The 25,385-nt window shown below is 39.0% G+C and overlaps 1 protein-coding gene across 2 annotated transcripts in view; it reads right to left on the bottom strand.

The window, feature by feature from the left end:
* MCCC2 (methylcrotonyl-CoA carboxylase subunit 2) overlaps nucleotides 1-25,169 on the bottom strand; it is a 38,482-nt gene extending 13,313 nt beyond the window's left edge. Inside the window, exons 1-11 of one of the 2 annotated variants that reach the window (XM_061342720.1) lie at nucleotides 24,993-25,169; nucleotides 20,830-20,896; nucleotides 16,246-16,330; nucleotides 15,893-15,994; nucleotides 15,176-15,303; nucleotides 13,904-14,016; nucleotides 9,783-9,896; nucleotides 3,421-3,485; nucleotides 2,400-2,499; nucleotides 1,444-1,539; nucleotides 96-168 (exon numbers count right to left, since the gene is read on the bottom strand). In XM_061342720.1, coding sequence (XP_061198704.1) covers nucleotides 96-168; nucleotides 1,444-1,539; nucleotides 2,400-2,499; nucleotides 3,421-3,485; nucleotides 9,783-9,896; nucleotides 13,904-14,016; nucleotides 15,176-15,303; nucleotides 15,893-15,994; nucleotides 16,246-16,330; nucleotides 20,830-20,896; nucleotides 24,993-25,139 — 1,090 coding nt within the window. In that variant the 5' untranslated portion in view covers nucleotides 25,140-25,169. The remainder of the gene's footprint in view (nucleotides 1-95; nucleotides 169-1,443; nucleotides 1,540-2,399; nucleotides 2,500-3,420; nucleotides 3,486-9,782; nucleotides 9,897-13,903; nucleotides 14,017-15,175; nucleotides 15,304-15,892; nucleotides 15,995-16,245; nucleotides 16,331-20,829; nucleotides 20,897-24,992) is intronic. The other variant, XM_061342721.1, reaches the window with a different exon arrangement.
* Nucleotides 25,170-25,385: the final 216 nt, after the last annotated feature.

Here is a 25,385-nt window from a genome sequence, read left to right as displayed (position 1 = left end):
AAATGTTATTATCAATGTGTGAGCCAAAGAGAATGAATCCAACTGCAAAACCAGTGGGAACATATACAGAATAATTATAATATATGTCTAAATACCTGCAATTAAAGTATCCCCATACAAGGCTTTGAATTCATCAAATTTACTTCCATCTACAATTCTCGCAATGACCTTAAGAAAAAGTAGAAAAAGAAAATTAAATTCAAAATCCTTCATAGTTTTTAATTTGTTTAGATGGAACAACCATGCTAACATAGAACTTAAAATAAATGCTTTGCGTTTAAAGAACATCAAACAGCCAACCATATAAATAGTCTTGGATGGCAGGCAAAGCCCATTTACTTTTTAAAGTGTGACTTATCTACATTATCATAAAAAATGGAATTTAAAAATTCAGAATATTCTAAAAGAACAATTTAAATTATACAGAAACAAAGTTTCCGTATTAGTTAAATTTTAAAGGAAAATGCTACCTCTGCTTATAATGAACGTTCATCAATAGACTGACATCTATAAAGAGAAAAAAATACACAGCCATAAGCCACTTTCTTAGAGAAAAGTGTATTTTCAGCTTTTCTTAAATTTGTGACATACAAAAATAATGATCTGTTCTGAGGTTCCTCTGAGAGGCAAAGCAGCCATTTCATATAAATATAGATCCATTGATAGCAAGCTATTACAACTTTTGAGAGTTTAGTGTTAGACTCAATAAAAGTGTTTACTTTTCTTTACCTTAATGCAAAGCAAATCCTAGTAATTTCTGACGAAATATTTTAAGAAAGGTACATACTAAGACATTTCCTAAAACAATTACTTGGTTGGTAGTGAAAAAGGCTCCAAATATGGGAGCTATGCAAAACATGAGAAAATATATGGTCTCAGATGAAGGTACTCAGGCAAATAATTACACTACACCTGCAGCAGTGTCCAATAGTCTCCATATGTGGTTAGGGGAGGACCGAATTGTTTGTCTTCCTTACACTCCATAAATCTTTAAATATTTGGTCTTTACTTTCACAGGATTAACAGCAAAAGAAAGCTACCGTATCACTCAGCAGGTCTGTATAATGTATTGAGAAGGCTAAATTCCCTATTTTCTAGCAGCTTTTTCAGAATGTAAACAATCTTTCATCCGTGTTCATCCTTCTTAAAAAGTATAATCAAAAAAAGCCTTATATTTTCAACATGTCATTGCCATTGCAATGGATCTGATGGGAAAAAAAACAACAACAACAAACAAACAAACAACAACAACAAAAAAAAAAAAAAAAAAAACAAAAACAACCCAAAGACACAAAACCCAAACCAAAACCAACCAATGAAACAAACAACCAAAAAAGTACCCCAAATCAGATTTCTGTACATGATGATACAAAGAGTGATTTCCTGCAAGAAAAATGAGTGTATGCATGTATGAGCATGTGGATCTTGCATTTATATTCTTACCTCTTTGACATCAAAGTTTCTTTTTAGCTGGTCGCCAACTATTCCATATATTTCATCAGCAGGAAATAAAGGCTCTTCTGATGGTTCTATAGTCACCTGTAGCAATTTAACAAAACAATTTACACAACAAAGGAATTGTTAGTCCACATTATGGCTTAAAAGAACCCAAATAAGAATTACTTTGCCAACAGCTTTGAGCAGTCTTCTCTTCACCAACCACATCAAAATGCCTGCACTGCCTTGTCCTCATTTTGCAAAAAGATCAAGTTTCTTAAACTAAAGCCTGATGTCTTCTCACTTACTGTTACCTTTGTTTCTGCTCCTGTGTATACCTCCGTACGTGCTCCACTTCTTCCATGTTATAAAAAATTAAGCATGTCCTCCATTTGCTTACTTACTCCCTGTACCCTATTAGGCAGGTAGTATCCTAAAAACCTGATAGATATTTGCCATGCAACTGAATACAATATCTTGCCTTCCTTCAGGTGCTGAGGTTTAACCTTCAACTCATCCTTTCACATCTCCTGACAAATTACACTAAGGCAATTTCTCCCCCATACCCTATTCACCCTATTTTCTACAAGGAATTTTTAAATCAATAAAATACAGTTACATGATTTAGGTCTATTCCCTCAGTTTTATACCTTTAATAGTCATAGAAAATATTATTCAAAAAAGATGCTTCAGCAGGTATTTAAGTCCATAGGAATGATCATGTGGGCTTAAAATTAAATTAAGCATCCTGCAAGCACAATGCTGTGATTCTTAAGCACTTCACTCTTGCATGTAATCCCAGTGATTCTACTGGCAATAATACAGAACCAAATACTAGAGAGATCTTTAAGGACAAGAACCACACCTCCCATTTTTAAAGTGTCTATAGTCAGAGACAAAAAAGTGTTGAATAAATCAGGCAAAAAAACCACAATGCAGTGTTTCAGACCCTATACACTTACGTCTACTTTCTTTTGGAGATTTAAATTTCTGACAGCTTTCCTTGCTAGATGAAGTGCATGACTGTCATCCAAAGCATAGTGATCTGTTACACCAGATTTTCTGTATGTAAATAACAACAGCAATAGGAAGACTTATAAAAAATAATCATCTGACAGTGAAAATCTGAGGCTTAAAAACTTTAAAGACTCATAAAGTTTTATATTTATCTTTAAAATATAGATTCTACAATACAGCTCTCCATGTTTTGATATGAAATTACTTTCAAAATAAAACCCACGCCTGAAATTTTCTTTGGAACAGCACATTCAAGTTATCAGACATGATGTAAAATAGCAACTTTAAGTAGCAAAAAAAATCTAAATGACAATATAAAAGATGACAAACACAGTAAAAATGGATATTAAAACTGATTTTAAATTATAAAGAAAATGTGTTAACAAAAATGTATAAACTTCCCCAAAAAAGAATCCTTTGTTCACTTCAGTGAAGTAGAAATTCGGCATTTTTTGTACAGTAATACCTAACTTTATTTAATATTCTTTTCATTTTATAACTAGAAATCACACAGAATTCTTCATTTTGATAAGTATTCTTTTACAAAAAAATACAGACTATTTTGATCTTGTTTGTAGTAAAGTTCTAATTGACAGTAAGAAAGATACAATCTGCAAAATGCATTAATCTTTCTCCACGTGTATTATCTTTCTAACACTCAGTATTAAACAGTACAGAAAAGTTTACCATATTATGTGTGATTCTGCAGTATATTAGACATGCAGGTATTTTAAAGTAGTAAATGAAGGCAACAAGATCCTAACTAGAGTAACATAAGGTAACTGTGCTACTCTTATAATAAAATAATTTATCAGTACCAGATAAGCACACAGGAAATCTTAATTTTCAAATCTAAATACAGTTTTTAGAAGATTAAAATAAAATAAAACAAAACAAAACAAAACCCAACCCTACTAAGGTCGGAAGGATGGGAGAAATTAACTCTAGGAAAATATTTGTTTAGACCTGCAGTGAAGATCTGCCCCTCCAAGATCCTCTGCTGATACCTCTTCACCCGTTGCTGCTTTAACCTACCACAAGAAAAGGAAAATGAGCTTTAGAGCCTACACCTGTCTTGAATTAATATTTATACTGGCTTAGTTAAAGCAATAAAAAAAAGATCTTTGAACTTTCATTTTCACAAAATTTATTTAGCGCTTAACGAACAACTTCAAATGCGATCCTTTCCTGCACTGTTTCAAACAAGCAATACCTCAGTTGAAACTTAGTATTCTTTGACTGCTTTTTCTACACAAACTCTTCTGTGAATTTTAACTTACTTATGTGTTAACCATAAATCAAGCATTAGCAGCTTTTATTTTCTCAATCTTCCATTAAACACAAAACAATGTAGTAAGAATAATTTTCCTTTAAAAAGCATATTAGTGGCATAAAATTGTTCAGATCAAGTATGATGATTCCATAAAAATACCTGGAATGCACAATCTAAATCCTACATGTGTCAAATATCAGACCTGACAGGGTAATTTAAGAGTGAGTGAACTCCTTCCTAAAACAAAGCAGTATCATTTACTGCGTGTTTAAAAAAAAAAGCAGCTCTTGATGCATTTCCACACAAACGTAAATGCTTGAAAAGAATTCCTTGTAAGCTGGTGAAGCCATTATTCATCGCACAGAGTACAGAGGTAGTGTAAGAGACAAGAGAAGAGAAAACTATAATAATTTCCAAAACATATTTCAGTTCCCAAGTTTCCAGCCTAAAACTGAAGTACACTAAAGTTATATATACATACACACACTTCCAAACTGTCAAGTTTGTAAAATTAAGTATAGATATTTCTTCTTGGCTTTTAAATTTGAATGGCTACACATGTAATGTACAGGTGTGACATTCTGATACGAATTAACGAAAAGAGACACAATTAGGTTGAGTCTTCATCAAACAACAAAGAGGAGAACATACTTTTATGAGAAATAAGGAAAAATCTCTTCACCAAAAGGGTTTTCAAGCACTGGAACAGGCTCCCCAGAGAAGTGGTTGAGTCACCAACCCTGGAGGTGTTTTAAGACGGCACACATGGCTTAGTGGTAGACTTGGCAGTGCTCGGTTTGTAGTTAACTTGATGATCTTGAAGGTGTAGTCCAACATGATTCTGTGATTCTATTCTATGACTCTATTAAATATACATCCCTTTCAATGCATCTGAAACAGTATGCAGTTATAACATTGTGTTTCTGTGACTACTGCAAAACTTTGAACAAATCTGAATAGAGCACTAATTTCTATTAGTACCAAAATTTAGACATTTATTTTAAGAAACTCTACAAAAATGACTTTTTCATCTTCCACAGAACTGAAGTTTTCCTTATCCAAATCACAGAATCAGGGTTGTGAAGCCTGTCACCCACCCTGGGAGACTGTCTAGTTTAAGTCCCCTGCTCAAAGCAGGGTCAACAAGAAGAGGCTGCTCATGATCATGCACAGTTGACTTTTAGTATCTTTAGGGATGGAGGCTTCATAACCTCTCTGGGTAACTTGGTTCAGCATGACCACCCTTGCAGTATATAAGTTTTTTCTTACATCAAAACAGAATTTCCTACATTTCAATTTGTGACCTGTAGCCTCCTGACCTGCCTGTCACTGGACACCAATGGGAAGTCAGGCTCTGCTATCTTTACTCCCCCCTGCTAGGTATTCACACACACAGACAGACTCCCCCTGAGCCATCTCTTCAACAGACTGAGGAGTCTCAGCTCTCTCAGCCTCTCGTCATACAACAGAAGCTTTAGTCATTCCATTATCTTCAGGACCTTCACTGACTCACTCAAGTATGTCCATGTCTTTCTTGGTTTGGAGAGCCCAGAGTTGGACCTGGCACCGCAAATGTCTTACCAGTGCTGAGCAGATGGGAAGGATAACTACCCTTTACCTGCTGAAAACACTCTCTGTACTTCATGTGCAGAATATTGCTGGCTGCCTTTGCTGCAAGGGCACATTGCTGACTCATGTTCAAATTGGTGTCCACTGGGACCTACAGTGCATTTCCCGATAGGCAACTTCCCAACTGGCTGGTCCCCAGCCTGTTATGGTACCCAGGATTATTCCTTCCAAGGAATATCTGCCTGATGTGTTTAACTTCAAAAGGTTCCATTCAGCCCCTTTCTCTAGCCAGCTGAGGTTACTCTGAAAGGCAGCACAATCATCTATCCTTTTAACCACTCCTCATAGGTTTTAGCATCTGCAAATTTTCTGATGGTGAACTTTGTACTGTTGTCTCAGTCATCAATGAAGATGTTTTAAACAGTACTGGTCTCAGTAATGACCTCTGGGGTATACCACTGACCTGCAGCTTGATCCCAGCCATTTCAGCCAGTTCTCAGACCATGTCACTGCCCATTTACCTAGTTCATACTTTAACAGTTTGTTGAGAATGTTACAGAAGACAGTGTTGAAAGATTTATCAACGTCGTTACAGACAACATCCACTGCTTTCTCTGATTCCACTCAGCCAGTCACCTCAGCATAAACGACTATCAGTCTGGTCAGGCCTGATTTCCTTATAATAACTGCTGACTACTCACACTCGACTCTTTGGCTACAGTGGTTTTGGAAATAGCTTCCAGGATTACTTGCTCCATCACCTTCCCAGGTACTGCAGTGCAATACAGCATTCTACAAACTAGTTTAAATAATACAAACTTTCTTAAAGTTAATTTAACAGACTGCAAATACAGTCTTGATAAAATATGTGAGCATTTTTAAAGGAACCCCCATTTAAGCTACTTCAGCTAGTAGTCATCAGGAAAAATGAACACAAACTTTAGATAAAGTGTCCATTTCCCACAATAGATCAGGCTAACATGTACAAGAGTCCCCAGCACATAAACATACAAGAATTTGACAAACTTATCCCTTCTTCCCAGACTTTCCTTCACTGCTGAGCACAGACAGTAGCGAATTTTATCTGGGGAATAGAGACTCAGAAGCTTCTGGAATGGAAGGGAGAAGCCTACACATCAACACAGCATCCTGAGCTACCAAGACAAGGGTGAGGATACAGATTCCTCAACTTGGGGTGTAGAGAAGAATGGCCCTATATATTACTATTACTGTGACACCACTGAGATCTATCTGTTCATGAAGTCATTACTCCTCACTTTTCTAAAAGAAAAGCCAAGGAAACTTGCATTTTAGACTGTACCTATGATTCACTTTTTCTTTTAGCATACACATCCCAAGACTAATTATAACTAACATCAGGGAATTTCTTTTGCTTCCTTAGGATGTTTTGGTTTAGGTAGGTAAGTGATAAAAATTCAATCCAATATTCTCCATATAGGAGAGACATTTTGGGGAACAGGGCATACACAGTAATGGCTACAGTATCTGCTACAACATGGAATGGAAGTTTCTGAGGGAATCTGAAGTAATTTTGATGCTTACACAAGGGCGAGCAAAATATTTTCAGTGAGAATATGAAAACCTCTACCAAACAGAAAAGCTGACAGGTAGTGATATTAAAGTTTGATCTATACGCACAAAGATAAGGATCATTACATCTACAGGTTGCTAAGGAACAAATTAAATTGGAGGATAGTTGTGAAATCTTCCCCTGGAAGTGGTGAAAAATTCTCGTCCTTTCTAACTTCACAACAGCCTTGCACTCACTGGCTTGCCTAGCCAAGTCCTCCCTTTGAGAACTGACTCAGGCCACCTATTTCAGCTGCTTACCCTGGCAAAAATGTCCTGTGCCACATCCCAGTGATAGCATGTATGAGCTAAATACCCTTGTCATGTTAAATGATTATAATTTTCTTAAAACAGCAGAGTCTGGTTCCCTTTGTTCAGCTTCCTGGGCAGTACTGGGTACTGGCTGTCTGTTTTTTTTTCAACCTGCTTAATGCTGGAGCTTGGAAAGAACCAGCTTTAAGGAGGTTCTCCAGGACACATTATTCAGTGCAGCTAAGGGGTCCTGGAAGGTCTGATGAACCTTTTCAGTTCTAACATAGCTCTAAGCAGAATCAAGTGCACAGCACTCCCCAGCACTCTTGCCCATGGAAATGCCATGTCAGAAGAACTGAATTTGGTCGGTTTACTGAGCTTCTGCAATAAATTACTCCGAATCTGGGCAAGCCCCAGAGGCAGTACTACCATTTTAAACACCACTGTCTCTAAGCCAATGAACTGTGCAGGGCCCAGAAAGGACTCCGGCCTTCCTGCTACCAGGGCAGTTATTTGTAACACAGTAACCAAGCTACTAAGTCTGATGTAAAAGTTAATTTCTTTCATTGTACTTATTTCCTTATCTCAACAAAAATATGTATGAATCACTCAATGTTACTCACTCAATTATTCTATTCTCAACTAGTATCTTCATTCATATTTATGCCACCTTCAACAAAAAATTCCTAATATCTAAATTACAGTGAAAACTGCTTAATTTTGAGGGAGGATTTATCTTTGTTTACTTGTAACCACAAGCTGAAAGAGACCAATACAATATAGAAAAGAACAGAGACCTAGATAGGATGTTTGAAATAACTGCTGCCAAAGAAATTCCAACAGACAAAGAAATTCTAGAATTCTAAATTGTAATATGCAGTAAATAAATTAGTGTTAAATCACACTGTTGGTATTAACTATTCATCTGCTTTTGCCGATTACTTTGCTGTTCTTGTCAACTTGGAAAGCCTCCACTGAAATAATGAAATACTTCAAGCTAAACACCTTATTTTATTGTGGTAGGCAACAAAGTATTTTTGTAGATAGAGGTGTGTGTCCCCTGCTGCTCCTTTCTGTATGTCAGCTTTATTCTGAATTTAATTCTGTTTTGGAACAGTAATTACCATTTACCAGCCACAGTAAACTATGTCTGCATAAGTGACAAGTTGGTTTTGGGTTTTTTTAAGCTGCACAAGAGTTTAAAATCCACCTATGCATTAAACTTTGGAAAGAAAAAATGGTATAATATACTAAATTCACTTTTAGCATCGAGATGACATTTTAGCATCCAGATGAGCCAGTGGGAAAAGAAACAGCTGAAGTAAAGGAAAAGAATTAAATGCAAAAACATACCATAAAAATTTGAGCAGTGCTATAAAAGTAAATGCTAAAGGATGCCACAGGGTCAGTTCTTCATGGTTACAAGGAAATTACCACAACCATGCCTTAGGAACTGGTCAACAAAAAAATCCATCAGTGGTTGCCTTCCCACAGACCTGATACATCTTCCCACTATCTTAAGTGGTGGAAAGAAGTGACTTCCAGCAGACTTTGCCTCTTCTGTTACTGGGGGAATTGAGTGAAGCATTATCTTCATTAACGATGCTGTTACCAAGCTATTTCTCCATTTAGCCCTGCTCAAGATGGAAAGACTTTTGAGAGATGTTTGATTTGCCACAGGAAGCACCCCTAAAAGCTCCCAAAAGTCTATAACAGAGCCAAAGTCCTGCCTCAGACCAGTTTGTTCAATGAGACAAATATTTGACTATTTAATAAAAGCAAGTTTATTCAGTCAGACTTCATTCAGACTAGATTAGTTGTGCTGGGTGCTCCCTTACCTGTTAGGTCTAGCAGTAACACAGTATTTACTACTGGAAATTCCTTTCTTCTCACAAAGCATGTGTTGGGTAAAACAATCTTTGGCAGCAAAGGTTACTGTTCGTATCATATAAAATTCAGCCTACACTACACTACACCAGCTCTACTGGTATAGCTGTTAAAAAAACCAACCAAAACCTGTACTCAAGACTTCCTTTGCTGTTGGAGTCAAGCTACCGTAATTTTAAAGCTGTTTTATCCTGCAATATTTTGAACAGACATAAATTTCACTGTAAGTTTCATAATAAAGCACGTTTCGATTCATAAGAGCTTGTCAGGTCAGTTTCCTTAGAAACAATTTATTTACCAAGGAAGCAAGGAAATTATGACAAACTCCATCATATGTGCACCTCCTTTGTCTGTAAACTCACATAAAATACAGCAGATCAATCCTGCTTCTGAAGTTCTCTGTTCCTGACTCAGATACAATATACATGCTTGTAATTTTGATTTATTTCACATCAAACCTAGAGAGTACATAATGGAATACAGGAAGCATTTTGGTAATTCAAAATGTGCGCGGCAATCTAAAGGCAGTACTATAAAAACACCTTAACAAAGTCTGATTTATGTATACAAGCCTAATAGACAGAAGAGATTTAATTAAGTACATAAACATTCAGATAAATTTAAAAAAATGCAAATCAATCTTGTATTCCAAAATATCTGGAAATACCTCACTAAGAAAGGTCTCAATAGTTTAAGCTGTACTACTGTTTGCAGTGCAGTTTTTGGGGGGGTTATGTTACAACTTCAGTATCCTTACCAGCGGTGGCCCTCCCAGGAATATTGTTCCCTGTTTGCCAACAATAATACTTTCATCAGCCATTGCAGGTACATATGCTCCTCCTGCTGTACAGGATCCCATTACTACAGCTATCTATTGGGAAAACAAAAAATGCAAGTTAACGAATTGTCCAACCCTAAAAAACAGCAAATGCACATGATACTATTATATATCGTGCCGATCTTAATACAGTTTCTGGGTCAGCACTGCAAGATTATTTCTGCCTGACACAGCAAACTTTTTATTTAAACTTTTCTTAAAAAATAGGGAATCTTTCTTGTTTTCAGCAGTCTCTTAAACTATGATTTTCAGTCTGCCCTGCAGGAAAATTCATATGTGAGTACCCTGAACTACATACATGAAATGCTTGAAGACGCACATGAAACTACCATGAAACTTGTTCTGCCATGAAACTTGTTTTTACCGATGAATGGTAAAAGGTTGAAATGTAAAGGCTGAAATCTAAAGGTTGCTCCTCGTATTTATGCTTAAGTCAGAGTCAGAGTTTCAGTTGCTGCTTACTGGCCTAATTTCACCAACGTTAACATCCTTTGAAGAAAATAACTCACACATCTACTGGTATGTAACTTCAGTTTTCAACGGATAAACTAATTAACTCTGCCCTTTCAAGGTGTGTTGAGTATCTCGTTATGGGCTTTAGCGTGAATAATCTCAGCTTTATTCTTTTTCCTAATTTTGAGATGAACATCTAGCCAATGAACATTTTCTACCAGTAACATTTTGGTGACATTTTGAAAAAGTGACTTGACACCAGATATGGTGAAAATCTCAGCAGTGTATATGATCATGAAAATGAAGTTTCTCACTTAACGTCACCTTCAGGGGAGCTCCTCCAAAGAGGAGCCTTCAAAACACCTTGTAAAGTGGAAGAAATTGAATACTCGTATGGAAAAGGCAGACAATAAGAAATGCTTTCTTGCACAACCACAACTACAACTCTCTCCCTAAATAATGTGATTTTATGTTGACTTTGAAATATTTCTAAAGTGACATCTAACAGTGTTCTGTGTTAAATAACTTAATGTTTGCTCTTAAAAGAAAGAAATACACTCAGAAATAAATCTTCCGAATCACATTACCTGTATCTAAAGGAGTAGATGAACTATGCCAACCTGCTATGACCAAACTGAACAGCTTTTTCAGTATCTTAAGCTATACTCAGAGTCATGTGATTAATCTGCAGTATTTGTGTTGTGCATTTAATAAGTACCTCCTAGTAAATATGAGTAACATAAGCCCCTAGAAAATGGACAAACTTGGGGAAAAAGTTGATTTTATTTTTTCCCCAGGATTTGGGTTTTTTCCTACTCTTAATTTTACCATGTTCATGCTGAAAATTGTGCCTGCATTTAAACTTTAAGTGTCACTTTTTCTAATATATAAATTAGAATATGTATATACTGAAAAAAAAAAACCCAAATCTACCTGTCAAACAGCACAACCTTGAATTCCCAACTAATGCTCTACTTCCTGACTTCCCTGAATTACTGCACAGGAAATTACTGAGAACCGCAATAAGAATCAACAGTTCTGAATGCACACACAGTATTTCATACCCACTGATCAGCTCCCCATTGTATCCATGAAGCATATGTGTGTGAGATTGCTTAGGAAGCAGCTAATGAGAAGCTAATCACAGCTTTCTGATTCACAGCCACACAGACATCAATGCAATTTAAAGCTGCAGCAGGAGTATAATATATTAGTCACAGGTAAAAGTGGAAGGGAAAATTAAAAGCACCATAGGCAACGGGGAAAAAATAAGAAACCCCCTCCCAACAAAACAACAAAAAACCCCAAACAAGGACTTCAAAAGCAATATTGAGAAGGGACGATGAACCCTTCAGGCAGGACAAAACACAGAATGGCAGATAGAAAACTAAAAACATCCACCACCCCGTGTCAGAAGAATTAACCAAAATGGAAATCAGAAGGAGCATATTTCCTAACACCATTTCCAAATGAAACATCCTCCCAGACAGGGAAGGTGACCCTAGCTACACAGTCTGTTGGCACACAATCAATATCAGATTTACGAATTTTGTTAATGCCTTTCTGAAATGAGACAAAGGATAGAAACATCTCCCAAACAAAATACACCTGTATTACATCTTTTCAGTGAAGGAAGCACTTCCATAAAACATTTTCCCAGTCTTCCATGAATATTTTAAGAAAGTTACCTTATCATACCATAAAAGAAATGTGGTTTATTAAAAGCCAAATCTTTCCTACACTAAGCTTTTATTGTACAGAAGTACAATGCTACTTCTAATAAAACACTATATGGTAATCAAAATAAAATAAATTCAACTTTATAAGGAACTCTACACTAAAGTTGTTTAATGATATTCAGGAAAACACCAGCATCACTTTAGGGCCAGACATTTCTAGAAGGTCCTGAAGATCTGCTTACACACTGAAAGGAAATACTAGCTTCTACTTCCTCCTTTGGAAGGAGATTCAAACAAGCACAGCTTCTCACAGAGAATAAATCAAAATGGTCCCAGCCCAGCTATGCCTCTCAATGACACGTTGGTAAGAATGAAGAAAATAAAGTCCTGCTTCCACTTTACATTAGTGATGATTCCAAAAGTCAAGTATGTCATGGAAGTGGAAACATTTCCATGATAGCACTCAAATAAAACAGCAAGTTAGCTAAACTTTTACTCTCCCTGAGCTTCCGCCACCTACTTCTAAGCCTAATGTTCTAAACCATTTTCTCTTCTCAAATGCAATATCCTGAAAATTTCCTTCACCTTCTTTCATCCAGCCAATATAAAGTGATAAGCATTGATTTAACACCTACACCTATGAGCAGGCACTTGAAATTAAGATAATTCAGGGAAATCACCAGCTCACTGCTCAGCAGTCAAAAAAATGTCACAAATGTTAGGAACTACTGGCAATGGAATTAAAAGAATAAACATATCATTATGCTATTTTATATATACCCATCATTAGTTGACACATTGAGCAGTGCAGTCTGACTCCTTCATCTCAAAAAAGATATAACGAGACCTGAGAAAAGGTAAACTAAGACTGTCATAGGTATTGAACACTTTCTGTAGGAGTAACAACTGAGTAAGCTTGAACTCTTTAGCCTGCAAGGGGGAGTACAAGGCTGGTAAATATGAGGGCAATGCAACCACATAAAGAGGCTGGGAGCTGACTGACTAGACAACTCTGTATGAATGACCTGACTGCTTTCCTGAAGTGTTTTCTTTATTCATAGGAGGTTATCTTCAAAGACAAGTTTCCTCCACCCTTCCTGGCAGCCCCTCTCAGGTCCCTGCTGACAATTCCCTTAACAAGCCCAAGACTACTCTCCTGAAGTCGAGTGTCTTCATCCTGCTACCTGCCTTCCTCACCTCCATCAGGACCTTATACTCTGCCCTCCACTTTCACTGCAGACAAAGCTGCCATTACACATCCTCAAAAGGTCTACATTCTTCATGACTAATAGATTCAGAAGCACACTTCCCCTAGCACTCTATCTGCGTCAAAGAACTGACCCCAACGCACTCCTGAAACACCCATGACACAAAACCACTTATAAATCCAGGAACTGTGACTAACACTAATTCTATGCATTGTTAATACATTAGAAAATAACCTCATTCTTAGGGCAGTTTTATCCTACAGCACATCAGTATATAAAATGGATATATAAGTATATGCATACCCCTATCAGTAGAATGTATGTCTCACTTACTAGCCATCATCAAAGGGGTCCTCACCTTTACAGTGTTGATGCAGGATGATAACTGTTGCAAGAGATTCCCTAATGCTTCTTCATATGGCCCTACCTATCATGTTGTCAAGTCTTTTTCCCCTCCCACTCCAAGACAGAAGCAGGTAGGTCATGTCATTAACACTAATGCAAAGAAAGAAGATCGTTTCTTCAAAACTATAAATGACTTCTTGTGGACCTTTACTGTGTTTACAGTGCCTCCAGTCTCCAGACTGAGACATTAGGTCAGCAAAACACAGTGCTGTCTAAAACAAAGCATGAAACCAGATAAAGGCAGCAGGCATAAAAACTAATTAGTACATTTCATTCTGAAATAAAATCAAATTACCTGTGGGATTCCACGTGAGGACATGACTGCTTGATTATAGAAAATACGGCCAAAATGATCTCGATCTGGAAATACTTCAGCTTGCCGCGGTAAATTTGCTCCTCCTGAATCAACTACAGCAAATGAAAATATATTAACATGTCTTTGAACAGCGTTATCTAAGTTTTTAATAAAGTATCTGCATGTTTCAAAATACACAGCAATTGCTATGAATCTAGGTATATTAGAGTATTTTGGACAAAAAGAAAAAAGAAAAATAGTAATGTCAATACACACAAATAACATCCATTCTAATGCCAAATAAATTCAAGTATGCTAAGAGATACAATCATACCTCCCTATATAACCTTCTAAACCCATCTTACTGCAAAACACTTAGAACATTTTCAGTGTACAACTTTAATTCAATTATTCTCTTGCAATTCTCTCACAAGTTCCAGAAAGGGCAACACTTGAGCTCAGGAAGCATATCATGTGTATTTTGATGCCTTGATTATTCAGACATACCAAAGATCTTACACTATCTCGAGAAACCTTCTTTTATTATGTGTCCTTGCCTCTGGCTTACAGGTCCCCAGCTGCAGCTACCACTCCACCCCCAAATAAGGGAATTACATCATGTTGTAAGACTCTGAAAAAGGCCAGAAGACCAGAAGGAAATGCAGAGGGAGGCCAAGCATCTATGAGAACTCTGGCTCCTGGCAATAAATTTTCACCTATGAGCAGCAGCCCACATGCACAGTCTCATGTTTCATGACTGCAGCCATTAATGCCCTACATTCAGCTTTGTCGTGAAGCATGATTTTCATTCCTAGCACTGCCGTTGCAGAACCACTCTCCCAAATCAACATCAAGACAAGCTCCAAACTGGCCAACAAACCAATGTTGTGAAATGGCCATCCCTTAACACAAAAGAAAATGCTCACGTCAGTAACATCAGGTGTCTGCATCAGAATTAACATCTAGGAAGCTAAGACAGAGGGAAAAGGCAGTTCAAATGGCATGAAAATTACATGTCAATGAAACACTCCCTCTTGATTGCACAACAGAAGGGAAAGGAGTAAGTGATACAGTGGCATAGTTGCGTTTGTCCCTTATGAACCCAGCCTTACAGCAGTGCAGAACAGAGTGCTGAGAAGCTATGGGTACCCTCCAGTTAAGACTTGCCACCAATCCACAGAGGTCACACAGTACTGGTAAAAATACATTTGAGTATGTGTGTCTAAAATATATACCTGGTTTGTCAGATATGGGACACATCTTGGAACTTACCCAAATACAGGCAAGGGAGATAGTTTTGCATTGCAATTTCTTGAGCTCGTAAATGTTTCTTAACAGTGATGGGATAATAAGTACCACCTTTGACAGTAGCATCATTAGCAACAATCAAGCATTCCACCCTAAAAATAAAACAACCTTATGAGAGAGAAAAATATTTCTAATGAGTAAGTATGTCTGTTGGTTAAGATCTGCAACATGCCATGGACTCTCAAATTCCTGATGCTCAGAGTCCTCCTCACCTCTACTCCATCAAATGAACACTGTAACTGTAGTCTCAGCACTATGATGTCCTGTTTCACAGTCCCTTAACTCCCTAAAATAAAGCTCTATAGCATCGTATTTAATTTCAACATCTGTTTTGGAGGTATCTTTAGTAAGTAAAATTAATTCTAAGCCTCAGATACCGCCCTATTTTTTTTTTAAATTGCTGTAGGTATTTAGTGATACACTAATCTCTTTCCTTCATTGGACACCGGAAACTCTGTATGTGTTCCGCTTTAATATGTGATACACTAACTAAAAAAAATACGTATAAAATCACTTTCTTTTAGCTAAGACTGAATAAATTAAGATACCAACATTGATGTTTTTTTCTGTGTCAAAATTGAAAGACTAAAAAGTGCTAATAGCTTAATACTGGAAACTGAACAAAATTATACCTTCTTCCATTTCGTATCATCAATAATATAGATCACTGGTATCTCTCACCCAGATACTCGTCCAATGCCTGTGATAATGCCTCCTGCTGGTACCTCTTCATTACCATACAACTGGTAACCTGCAAACTGGGAGAACTCCAAGAATGGAGACCTGAATGATGACAAGCAGAAGGCAATTTTAAAAACCAATTGGCCATATTTGTCACTGAATCTCATTTAAAAGGTTAAATTTTTAAAAACAAGATTATTTTTTTTAAGAGAGGTGACTATTTTGAAGAACACTGTAAAATCTCCACTGTGTAATTTGCCAGTGTTTATGGAACCTAAAGAAAAAACAAGTCTATTGGAGTATCTACCCACAAAAGAGAAACTAAGATGTTTTTTAAAAAACAAAATACCTACCCAGGATCAATAAGCCTGTCAATTCTCTCTCTGGGTAACAGTTTTCCTCTCGATGTGTGAAGCTTACGAGCTTTTTCTCCACCTCCTGTGGTACAATAGTAAATTGTTAGATTTACAAAGGACACAGATAAATCACCACTTATATTAAAACTTCAAATGGAAGTACCGATGAGTTCCCAGTTTTGAAGTATGGACCTTAGCAACAAATTTAATAAATAATGGTTTCCACTTCGAACAGATTTAAGATACAGATAAAAAAGCTCACTTTTCAGAATCTACTCCATTTTCCCCCTCATTTTTGGTAGTAGTCTTGATTTTTAATAAACAGCTGTCTGAAACCTTCCCCCACTGCTTGGCAACAAACCAAAGGGCTAAAACCACAAACACACAGACAAAGGCACAACAGTAAGAACTACTTACTGTTCCCCCAAATCGGTTCAAAATAGCTATGCTGATTCCAGTCATGAAAGACACAACACAATCTGGATTCATTTTCTTAGATCACTCCAAAACTGTAATTGCTCAGACACACAGCATTTAATATCAAGTGTATCTTTGCTTCATTTCAACCCTTTACTTGAGGTCATCCTAAATCATATATTTTGCTCTCTAGAGCTTTCTGTCATTCAATACCTAAGATTTGTTGACACACTTTAGCCTCTTTACAACAGCTTATACAAATATTGTCTCTCTATGTAGACAGATCACTGATCCACCTCATCAGTCTAAAATTGTCTCCTCTGTCCAAAATAAAAAAGTGCTATTTTGATAACATTTTTCCTGAGACTTCAAGATTTCTTTGTCATCTAAGCATCACTGAAACAGAGCTTTTAAGCCTGCCTTTCAAGCCTTTATGCTCACCTCCTTCCTTGATCACTACGCACATTATTTCCTACCCGTTAGGCATGCCAGAAACTCCACAATTTATTTCTGATTGAGCCTGTTCATTAGGTCTGTGTATCCAGCCTAAATCTAAATCTTGAGAACTTCTGTACAAGTTTCTTAAGATACAACCTCTCATATCCCCCTACAGAGCTAATACTTTCATCCGAATTCTTAGCATCCCACATCATAGTAACTACAATATTTTTCCTGTCCTCTATCTTGCCTTTCCCATTTACACCCACAGTGATGCTGTGAAAATAATTTTCCATCCTGTGACTTCATGTATCTCTATACATTTCCGCTCTTTACAAACTAGTCATAAATGCTTGCCCTCCAGGCCTTGTAGCCATTCTATTGAATATTTCTTGACCAAGATCCAGACCTTTGCTTTACCCTAAGCTGATGTCTATTCTGTAGACTGAGAAGCAGCACCCCTGGCAATGGAACATATTTGGAGGCATTTAATTTGAAATCCTTTCTTTAATTTCTCCTTTACAGTAATGTCTATAAGAACTACACTGTGGCTGCTGATATGCTATGATTGCTGTTAGTCATAGAAACTAAAAGTATCTCAAGTCGCTTCTTGTGCTTGTTATCAGGAATCCATCTGTTGTAATTTACCATAGCCTATAAATTCTGTGATGGCAGAGGCCACCTTCTTGTTGCACAGCTGAGGATTACTCAGTAGAATGGGATACGGGTTCACAAAAGCCTTATCCACTGAAACAGAAAACAAAGAATGAAGCATTCATCATATTCCTTACAAAGACCTCAAGCAAGAGCTCATCCTCTGAAAGACAGCTATTACTAAGAAAAAAGGCTTTGCAATTATCCGTCAGATGTATTCAATGTAAGTAGCTAATTCCTCTCATACTTAAATGATGGGCAAAGCAAGCTCAACTGATGTCACCCAAAATGGTGTATTAACACCCTGGTGGAGCTACCTAGATGGAAGAAAGATGAGGGCCGTGTTCTTGTCCTATTATTATGTAACAGGCAAGAACAGGAAAACAGCAGTGAAGATGGCCATGATCATTATCTCATGGGCCACACAGGGAATTGCTGAAGTCTCTATACCCAGTAAAAGACAGAGGTAGTCCAAGTGTTTCAGCATCTCCTCAGGGTATCCTGGAGCTTTGCTGCACAGCAAGAAAAAAACTAAGCACAAAATCTTAACTGTGCTTTACTCCAAAGCCATAAAAGAAACTGCATTATATAAGAAACCATATATGAAGAGCAAACAGCATTATGATGGAAACAAGAAGAGAAGAATTAAAGCTACACGTTCAGTCTCTGGCAGCAAAATTAAGCAGTTATAAACCATTTTAATTTTATTGTCCACATTAATCACAGTAAACTATACTTAATTCAGGCAGTCTTAAAAGGATGAAACAGATTTCAGTCTTACAAACTATTAGACATGCTTTTGTTTGCCAGCACAAATACAGTTAAGATCTTTTAAAAGACCCTGACCTAAAAAACTATAAAAGATGTTTCTGTAAATACATCATCAGCAGAAGGAGGGCTAAGAAAAGTCTCCATCCTCTACTGAATGCAGGTGGAAACATAGTGACAAAGGATGAGGAAAAGGCTTAGATACTAAATGCCTCAGCCTTTATCAGTAAGACCTGTAGCTCTCTGGGTACTCAGCACACTGAGCTGGAAGACCAGGATGGGGAGCAAAATAAACCCCCCCTAATCCAAGGGCAAATGATCAGTGACCTGCTACACCACTGAGGCACACACAAGCCTTTCTATGACAAGGTGACCCGCTTAGTGGATGATGGAAAGGCCTTGGGTGTTGCTTACCCGGCATTTAGTACAGTCTTTGACACTACTTCCCCCAACATTCCTAAGGAGAAACTGGCTGCTCACAGCTCGGATGCATGTACTCTTTGCTGGGTAAAAAAACTGGCCAGACAGCTGGGCCCACAGTATTGCGGTGAATGGAGTTAAATCCAGCTGGTGGCTGGTCACAAGCGGTGCTCCCCAGGGGTCAGTACTGGAGCCAGTTCTGTTGAATATCTGTATCAGTGATCTGGATGAGGAGATCAAGTGCACACTCAGTAATATGCAGATGACACCAATCTGGATCTGGACAGGGGATCTGGACAAGCTGGCTTGATGGACTGCGGCCAGCAGTATGAAGCTCAACAAGGCTGGGTCCTGCACTTGGGCCACAATAACCCTGTTCAACACTACAGGCGTAGGGAAGAGTGGTTGGAAAGCTGCTCAATGAAAAGGGCCTGGAGGTGCTGACTGATGGCTGAACATGAGCCAGCTTGTGCCCAGGCAGCCAAGAAGGCCAACAGCATCCTGGCCTGTATCAGCAATAGTGTGGCCAGCAGGGCCAGGGCAGTGATCATCCCCCTGTACTGCACTGGTGAGGCTGCACCTCAAATTCTGTGTTCAGTTCTGGGCCCTCTCACTACAAGAGACATTGAGGTGTTGGAATGGCTCCAGAGAAGGGCAACAAAGCTGGTGAAAGGTCTGGAGCACAAGTCTGATGAAGAACAGCTGAGGGAACTGGGTGGGGTGGGGGGAGTTAGTCTGGAGAAGAGAAGGATCAGGCGGGACCTTATTGCTCTCTACAACTGCCTGAAAGGAGATTGTAGTGAGGTGGGGTTGGTGTCTTCTTCCAAGACATAGGATGAGAGGAAATGGCCTCAAATTGCCCCAGGAGAGGTTTAGATTGGATATCTGGAAAAATCTCTTCACCAAAAGGGCTGTCAAGCACTGAATATTTGGAAAAATCTCTTCACCAAAAGGGTTGTCAAGCACAGGAACAGGCTGCTCAGGGAAGTGGTTGAGTCACATCCCTCAAGGCATTTAAGAGACTTGCAGGTGTTCTGCTTAGGGACATGGGTTTAGTGGACTTGGCAATGCTGGGTTAACTGCTAGACCCGATGATCTCCAAGGTTTTTTCCAGCCTAAATGACTCTATAATCCTATGAAAATCCCCTTTGCACATGAAGAGACTGACAGGCAACTTGAACAGAATCACATTAGCCAAACCAATTTCTCACAAAAGCAGGCAGCAATGGATGAAGCAAGGAAGCAGGTGAAGTGCTTATCAGTAAAAGTCTTTCATTAATAACACTATTTTCAAAAATTACTGCCATTGGAAGCATACATTCCATTAAGATTTTAATGATTAAAAATTAACCCATTCTAAATACCCAGCTTTCACTACCTTCCTGCTTACTTTTTGCCTCTGACAATGAAATTAATCTTCCATTTGACTAAATCAGCCTTGCTTTTATTTATGTCTGCTTTCAGTAATTTATGGATTTGCTTGCATTAGGATATTGCTCTGATATTCAACTGGCAAGCAAAAAAACATAAAACACTTGATATTGTGGTAAATAAAGAAGTGCTACTGGTATGAACATTTTTCTTAGCTAGCCTGAGTTACTTTAAAAAAAAAAAAAATCTCAACAAACCAACAACTAAATTTTCAACCAAATTAGCTTGGACATAAACTTTTTAAGATTTTCAGATGTCATGAGGCAGTAAATCTAGATTAAAATAGCTAAAATTTCAGCATGACTACTATAATCCAGCAAGTATACTGTATCTGAATGAAGTGATCAATGAAGATACATCTATCAGTGGGGAAAAATCCAAAGAACTAAACTGGTTTTTGGACTAAACTAAACCAGTAGTTAGAGCACAAGTTCTAAAATCTACCATACTTACCTAATCTGATTTTTTCTGCTTGCTGTTGGAGTTCGGTTACCAGGGCTTTCATTCGTCCATAATTTTCCTAAGTGGAGAACAAAACAGCATTTTATGTTTAATCAAGAATGACAGTATTGCTTTTTAATAAACAAGCATAGAAGGTTCAAGATTTATTTCTCTTCCAAACTTCGCTTTACCTTATTAAATACTATTAAACAAATCTGTACTGTCTTTTAAGTAATAACATTTCTACCTATGTACTGTCTTTCCTCACGCACCTCAAAGCATTTAATAAAAATACTAAAAAACTCTAAGCATGTTAGGGTTGTAAAAGACTAGTTCCAAATCTAATAAATAAAACCAGAATTATCCATTATAGAGTTGAAGTGCTATTTTTCAGGTTTTGTTAATTAGTACAGGTTTGCTTTTTTAATCTAGTTTTGTAAAAAGCATCATGTGGATTAAATTAAGCACTGCTAATTTATGTCTTGTTATACATCTTTATGTCTTATTTTGTGTTTTATACCAAAAGATGAACGACCTAGACCAAATAGAATTTGGTTAATGTTTTATATTCTTGTTTAGGTAGAACATAGAGATACAGCTTTTAAAAAACAGAAAAGTCTGTTCTTCTTAGTGTTGAATATGACTGATCCAGTACTGAGCTCACAATTTCTATCAGAAGCTCTGTGTGCTTATTACAGCATTTCTTTACCATTTCTTACAAATTAAAAGGTATTAGTCAAGCTTAAACTGTTGGTTTGTTTTTGTGTTGTTTTTTTTTTTCCCAGACATTAATAGCTATGTTACCTCTCTGAAAAGTGAAACTCCAGATATACGTAGTAACTGCTGCATTAAAAAAAATCATACTGCCTTATCTAATTCTCATTTAGAAGATTAGTTAGAGTCTACTTTGACAGAAAAAATAAAAATCTGGTTACTCTTTATATTCAGACTCAAACACTCACAATTAAGATTTCCCCTAAAAGCAACAGGTGTCACAGTTAAATTTGTTCAGCTCTGTGCTGGTCACTGAAAGGCACCAAGGTGCAAAGGAGGAAGGAATAAAAACACGTACACAGACACCGTGCATTCAAGCCACTGTGGCAGTATCCCAAAAGCTAAGAATAAAACAAGACATGTCATGTTAACTTGACGCTGATGCTCCTAGGAGAGACTACAGCTACTGTGGCCACACAACCATGAGCAGCACTGAAGGAACCAAACCCTACTTTTAATCCTTTGCAAAAGACACTGTTTACAAGTTAACTGTTTTTGCCTGTGAAAAGTCTGTGAAACAGCCATTGTAATTCCACACTTTCAAAAATCTGCAGTTATCACAACACCCACTTCTACTGTATGTGTTCAGCTTGTCCAGCTAGCTCACTTCCCAGCATTACACGTCTTTTCCCTGATTCTCCTTGTCCACTCAGCCTGTTTTCTCTAAATACACTTACTTTTTGCACACAGTACTGAGCTAAAAACTCACCTTTAACAAAGAAAAAAACAAACCAAATAAACCCAGCTAAAAATGGTAAAGCAAATTAAAAGGGGAACAGCAATTGCAGTCACAGGTTTACTAGCTTCTGAATTAACAAATCACGGTAGCTACTTTAGCTACTCTACACAAAACACTGTGAAAGGACGATTCAGATAATCTATAAAAAAACCCACCGTATTCAAATATTACAGTTGCTTAAATTCACTTAATTTCTAGCTTTATCTTTCATGCCTTTAACTGGAACACAGCATCATTATATTTTACAGAGGAAAAGATGCCCTGGAATCTTACAGTAGGTTTTGAATATACACAGAGAAAAGGCTCCTCTCAGAAACAACCGTGCTAGTTCTACCATATATTTGTGAGCTTTTCATCAATTAATGACAAAAAGGCCAGTGAAGTGACACAAGTTGTTCTGGAAACTTGCCCTTGCACCAGTAAGTTCTGTAAAATCCTGCTGTTAACATGAGGGCTTCTAGAAACGTTAAAGAAAAACCAAGAGGCAAAACCTACAGACTAATCCTGCAGTAACTGAATTACTGCAGTAACTGAACTACTGCAAAATCTCATCCCTGGAATATTTACACAGATTTCTCAGAATTCAGACTCTCTTATTTTTAGATTACATTTTTACTTGCCTGGTTTGAAAAACAGTTTATATTATGAAGGCAAAGGTGTCTAGCTGAATTCACAGCCAAAACCACAAACATTAGCTAAAGAAGACAAGACTTTTAACACATATCCTTATGCCTTCGTGTGTTTGCACCTTTATTCCTTGTATTACTTTTGTTTCAGATGGTGAAGTGCCTCACAGCAGGGACCTCAGTTCTCTGTGTCTGTAAGGCACCATATGTGTTTACAGTGCCCTGTAAATTATTTCTACCAAATATTAACACCATTAGCTACTTTATCAAGCCTTGCTTTTGAGATTGAAAGATACACACTCACAAACACAAACCTAGCGACAGTTTAGCTGAGCAAACACATTTATTAAAATACTATTGGGAGTTTTGGTATGCTAAACACAAATATGCACACATACATACATACACACACACACACATATATATATATATACACTTCACATGCACAAGTTTTGTACATGGGTATATATAAACACGTACTGAAATTCCACAGAAGTTTCTAAGTCACCTAACTTCTGTCCCCAAGTTTAGTTTCTGCAAAAACAAACGCAGAACCAAAGGCACCATTTAAGTCAGAAAGAGTTGCTTCACTTGCCTGTTGATATTTGACTTGGAACAAATGTGAAAACAAATGCATGCCCTCCTGCCAGTTTTGATCCACACCAAAGCTGTGTTTTTCTCAGCTTAAACTGTAACCCAATTTTTTTCTTGAACTTGATGATGACAATATAAATACGATGCACCTGATATGGTGTGTTGCATCAGAAGTGTGACCAGCAGGTCAAGGGAGGAGATTCTCCCTCTGCTCTGCTCTGGTGAGACCCCCCCTGCAGTATTCCATCCAGCTCTAGGGCCCTCAACACAAGAGGAACATGGAGCTGTTGGAGAGCCTCCAGAGGAGGCCACAGAGATGATCAGGGGGCTGGAGCACCTCTGCTACGGAAACCGGCTGAAAGAGCTTGATTTGTTTGGCCTGGAGAGGCTCTCGGGAGACCTTAGTGCAGCTTCCAGTGCCTAAAGGGGCCCTACACGGTGTCTGGAGAGGGACTTTTTACAACGGCATATACTGACAGGACAAGGGGGAATGGCTTTAAGATGACAGGGGGAGATTTAGATTAGATATAAGGAAGAAGCTCTTCCCTGTGAGGGTGGTGAGCCCATGGCACAGGTTGCCCAGAGAAGCTGTGGCTGCCTCATCCCTGGCAGTATTCAAGGCCAGGTTGGATGGGGCTTGGACCAGTCTGGTCTAGTGGAAGGTGGGCTCTATGCTGTTGCAACAGGTTGAAACTGAATTAGCTTTAAGGCCCCTTCCAAACCAAACCATTCCATGTTATTAAGTGCTAGTAATGTCCCATAAAAACCAAAACAATTTACACCAGACACAAGTATTGTTTTCTTCATGAAGACAGCTGGTATTCCGCCTATTCCTCTTGTTCCAAACATGATTCCTTCTGCTGCTGCTGGCATTCTGATTTAAAAAGAAGACATGTCAAACATCCATGAGGCAGCCGACAGTATAAACCCAAGGTCTTTTACGTGGCACCTCAACGCTCAGCATGAACTAAATACAGACCTAGGCACTAAAGGCGCGGGTCAGCGGGAGCAGTGCGGTAAAACCGGGCCGTGCGAGGCGCCCCGGGGCTGACCGCAGACGGTGTGTGGCACGGCCGCGGTGACACCAGCTGTAAGCCGCTGCCGCACCCACACCACGGCGCCACCGAGGCATTATCCCCGAGGCCCACTCGCCGCCGAGTTCCGCTGCCCCTCGCAGCCTGCGTCTGGCGGATGGAGCCTCCCCTCAGCAGGCGGCCGGCTCACCACACGAGGGCGAGGAAGCGGGATGCGGCCGAGTTGCAGGCCGGGGCTAGGCCGGCACCGTCAGCTCCCAACCCGGCCGCCCTAGCAGCGGGAAGACCAGACCGGGACTCCCGCGGGTTCCGGGGGGTGGACACCGCTGCCCGCCCATGGCTCCCCACCGGAGTGTCCCATCCGCGGCCTGCGACCCAGCAGGAGGTGGGGGACCCTGGCTAGCCTACCTGGTAGACAGTGGAGCCCGCGTCGGGGGGTGACCCCACCGCTGCCACCGCCTCACCCCGGTAGCCGCGGCCTGGGGGGGCGGCTCTCAGCAGCTGCCAGTGGCCCAGCAGCCGCCGGGAGCCCAGCAGCATGGCGGCGCCGCGCATCGAGCCGAGCCGATCCGAGCCGAACCGAGCCGAGCCAAGCCAAGCCGAGCCGAGCCGGCAGTCCCAGGCCCACAGCGCCACTCCCCCCGCCGCAGCCAATGGGCATGAACGGGGCCCTGGGACCGGGCTTGGCGGCAGCGTCGTTACTCGCGGTGATCCGTGCCGCCGGTTGTGCGGCTGTGACTGTGAGAACCGAACTCGTCCAACGCTAAAGGCTTTCCCTTTGCGGGTCGGCGACAGGGTACC

The sequence above is a fragment of the Neopsephotus bourkii genome, unplaced genomic scaffold (assembly GCF_033783945.1).
Source record: "Neopsephotus bourkii isolate Nb327-2 ecotype Australia unplaced genomic scaffold, CSIRO-AGI_Nbou_v1 NB_1814, whole genome shotgun sequence".
NCBI lineage: Eukaryota > Metazoa > Chordata > Aves > Psittaciformes > Psittacidae > Neopsephotus > Neopsephotus bourkii.
Note: the sequence above shows the minus strand (reverse complement) of the source record. Positions and strands in the feature narration are given on the sequence as shown.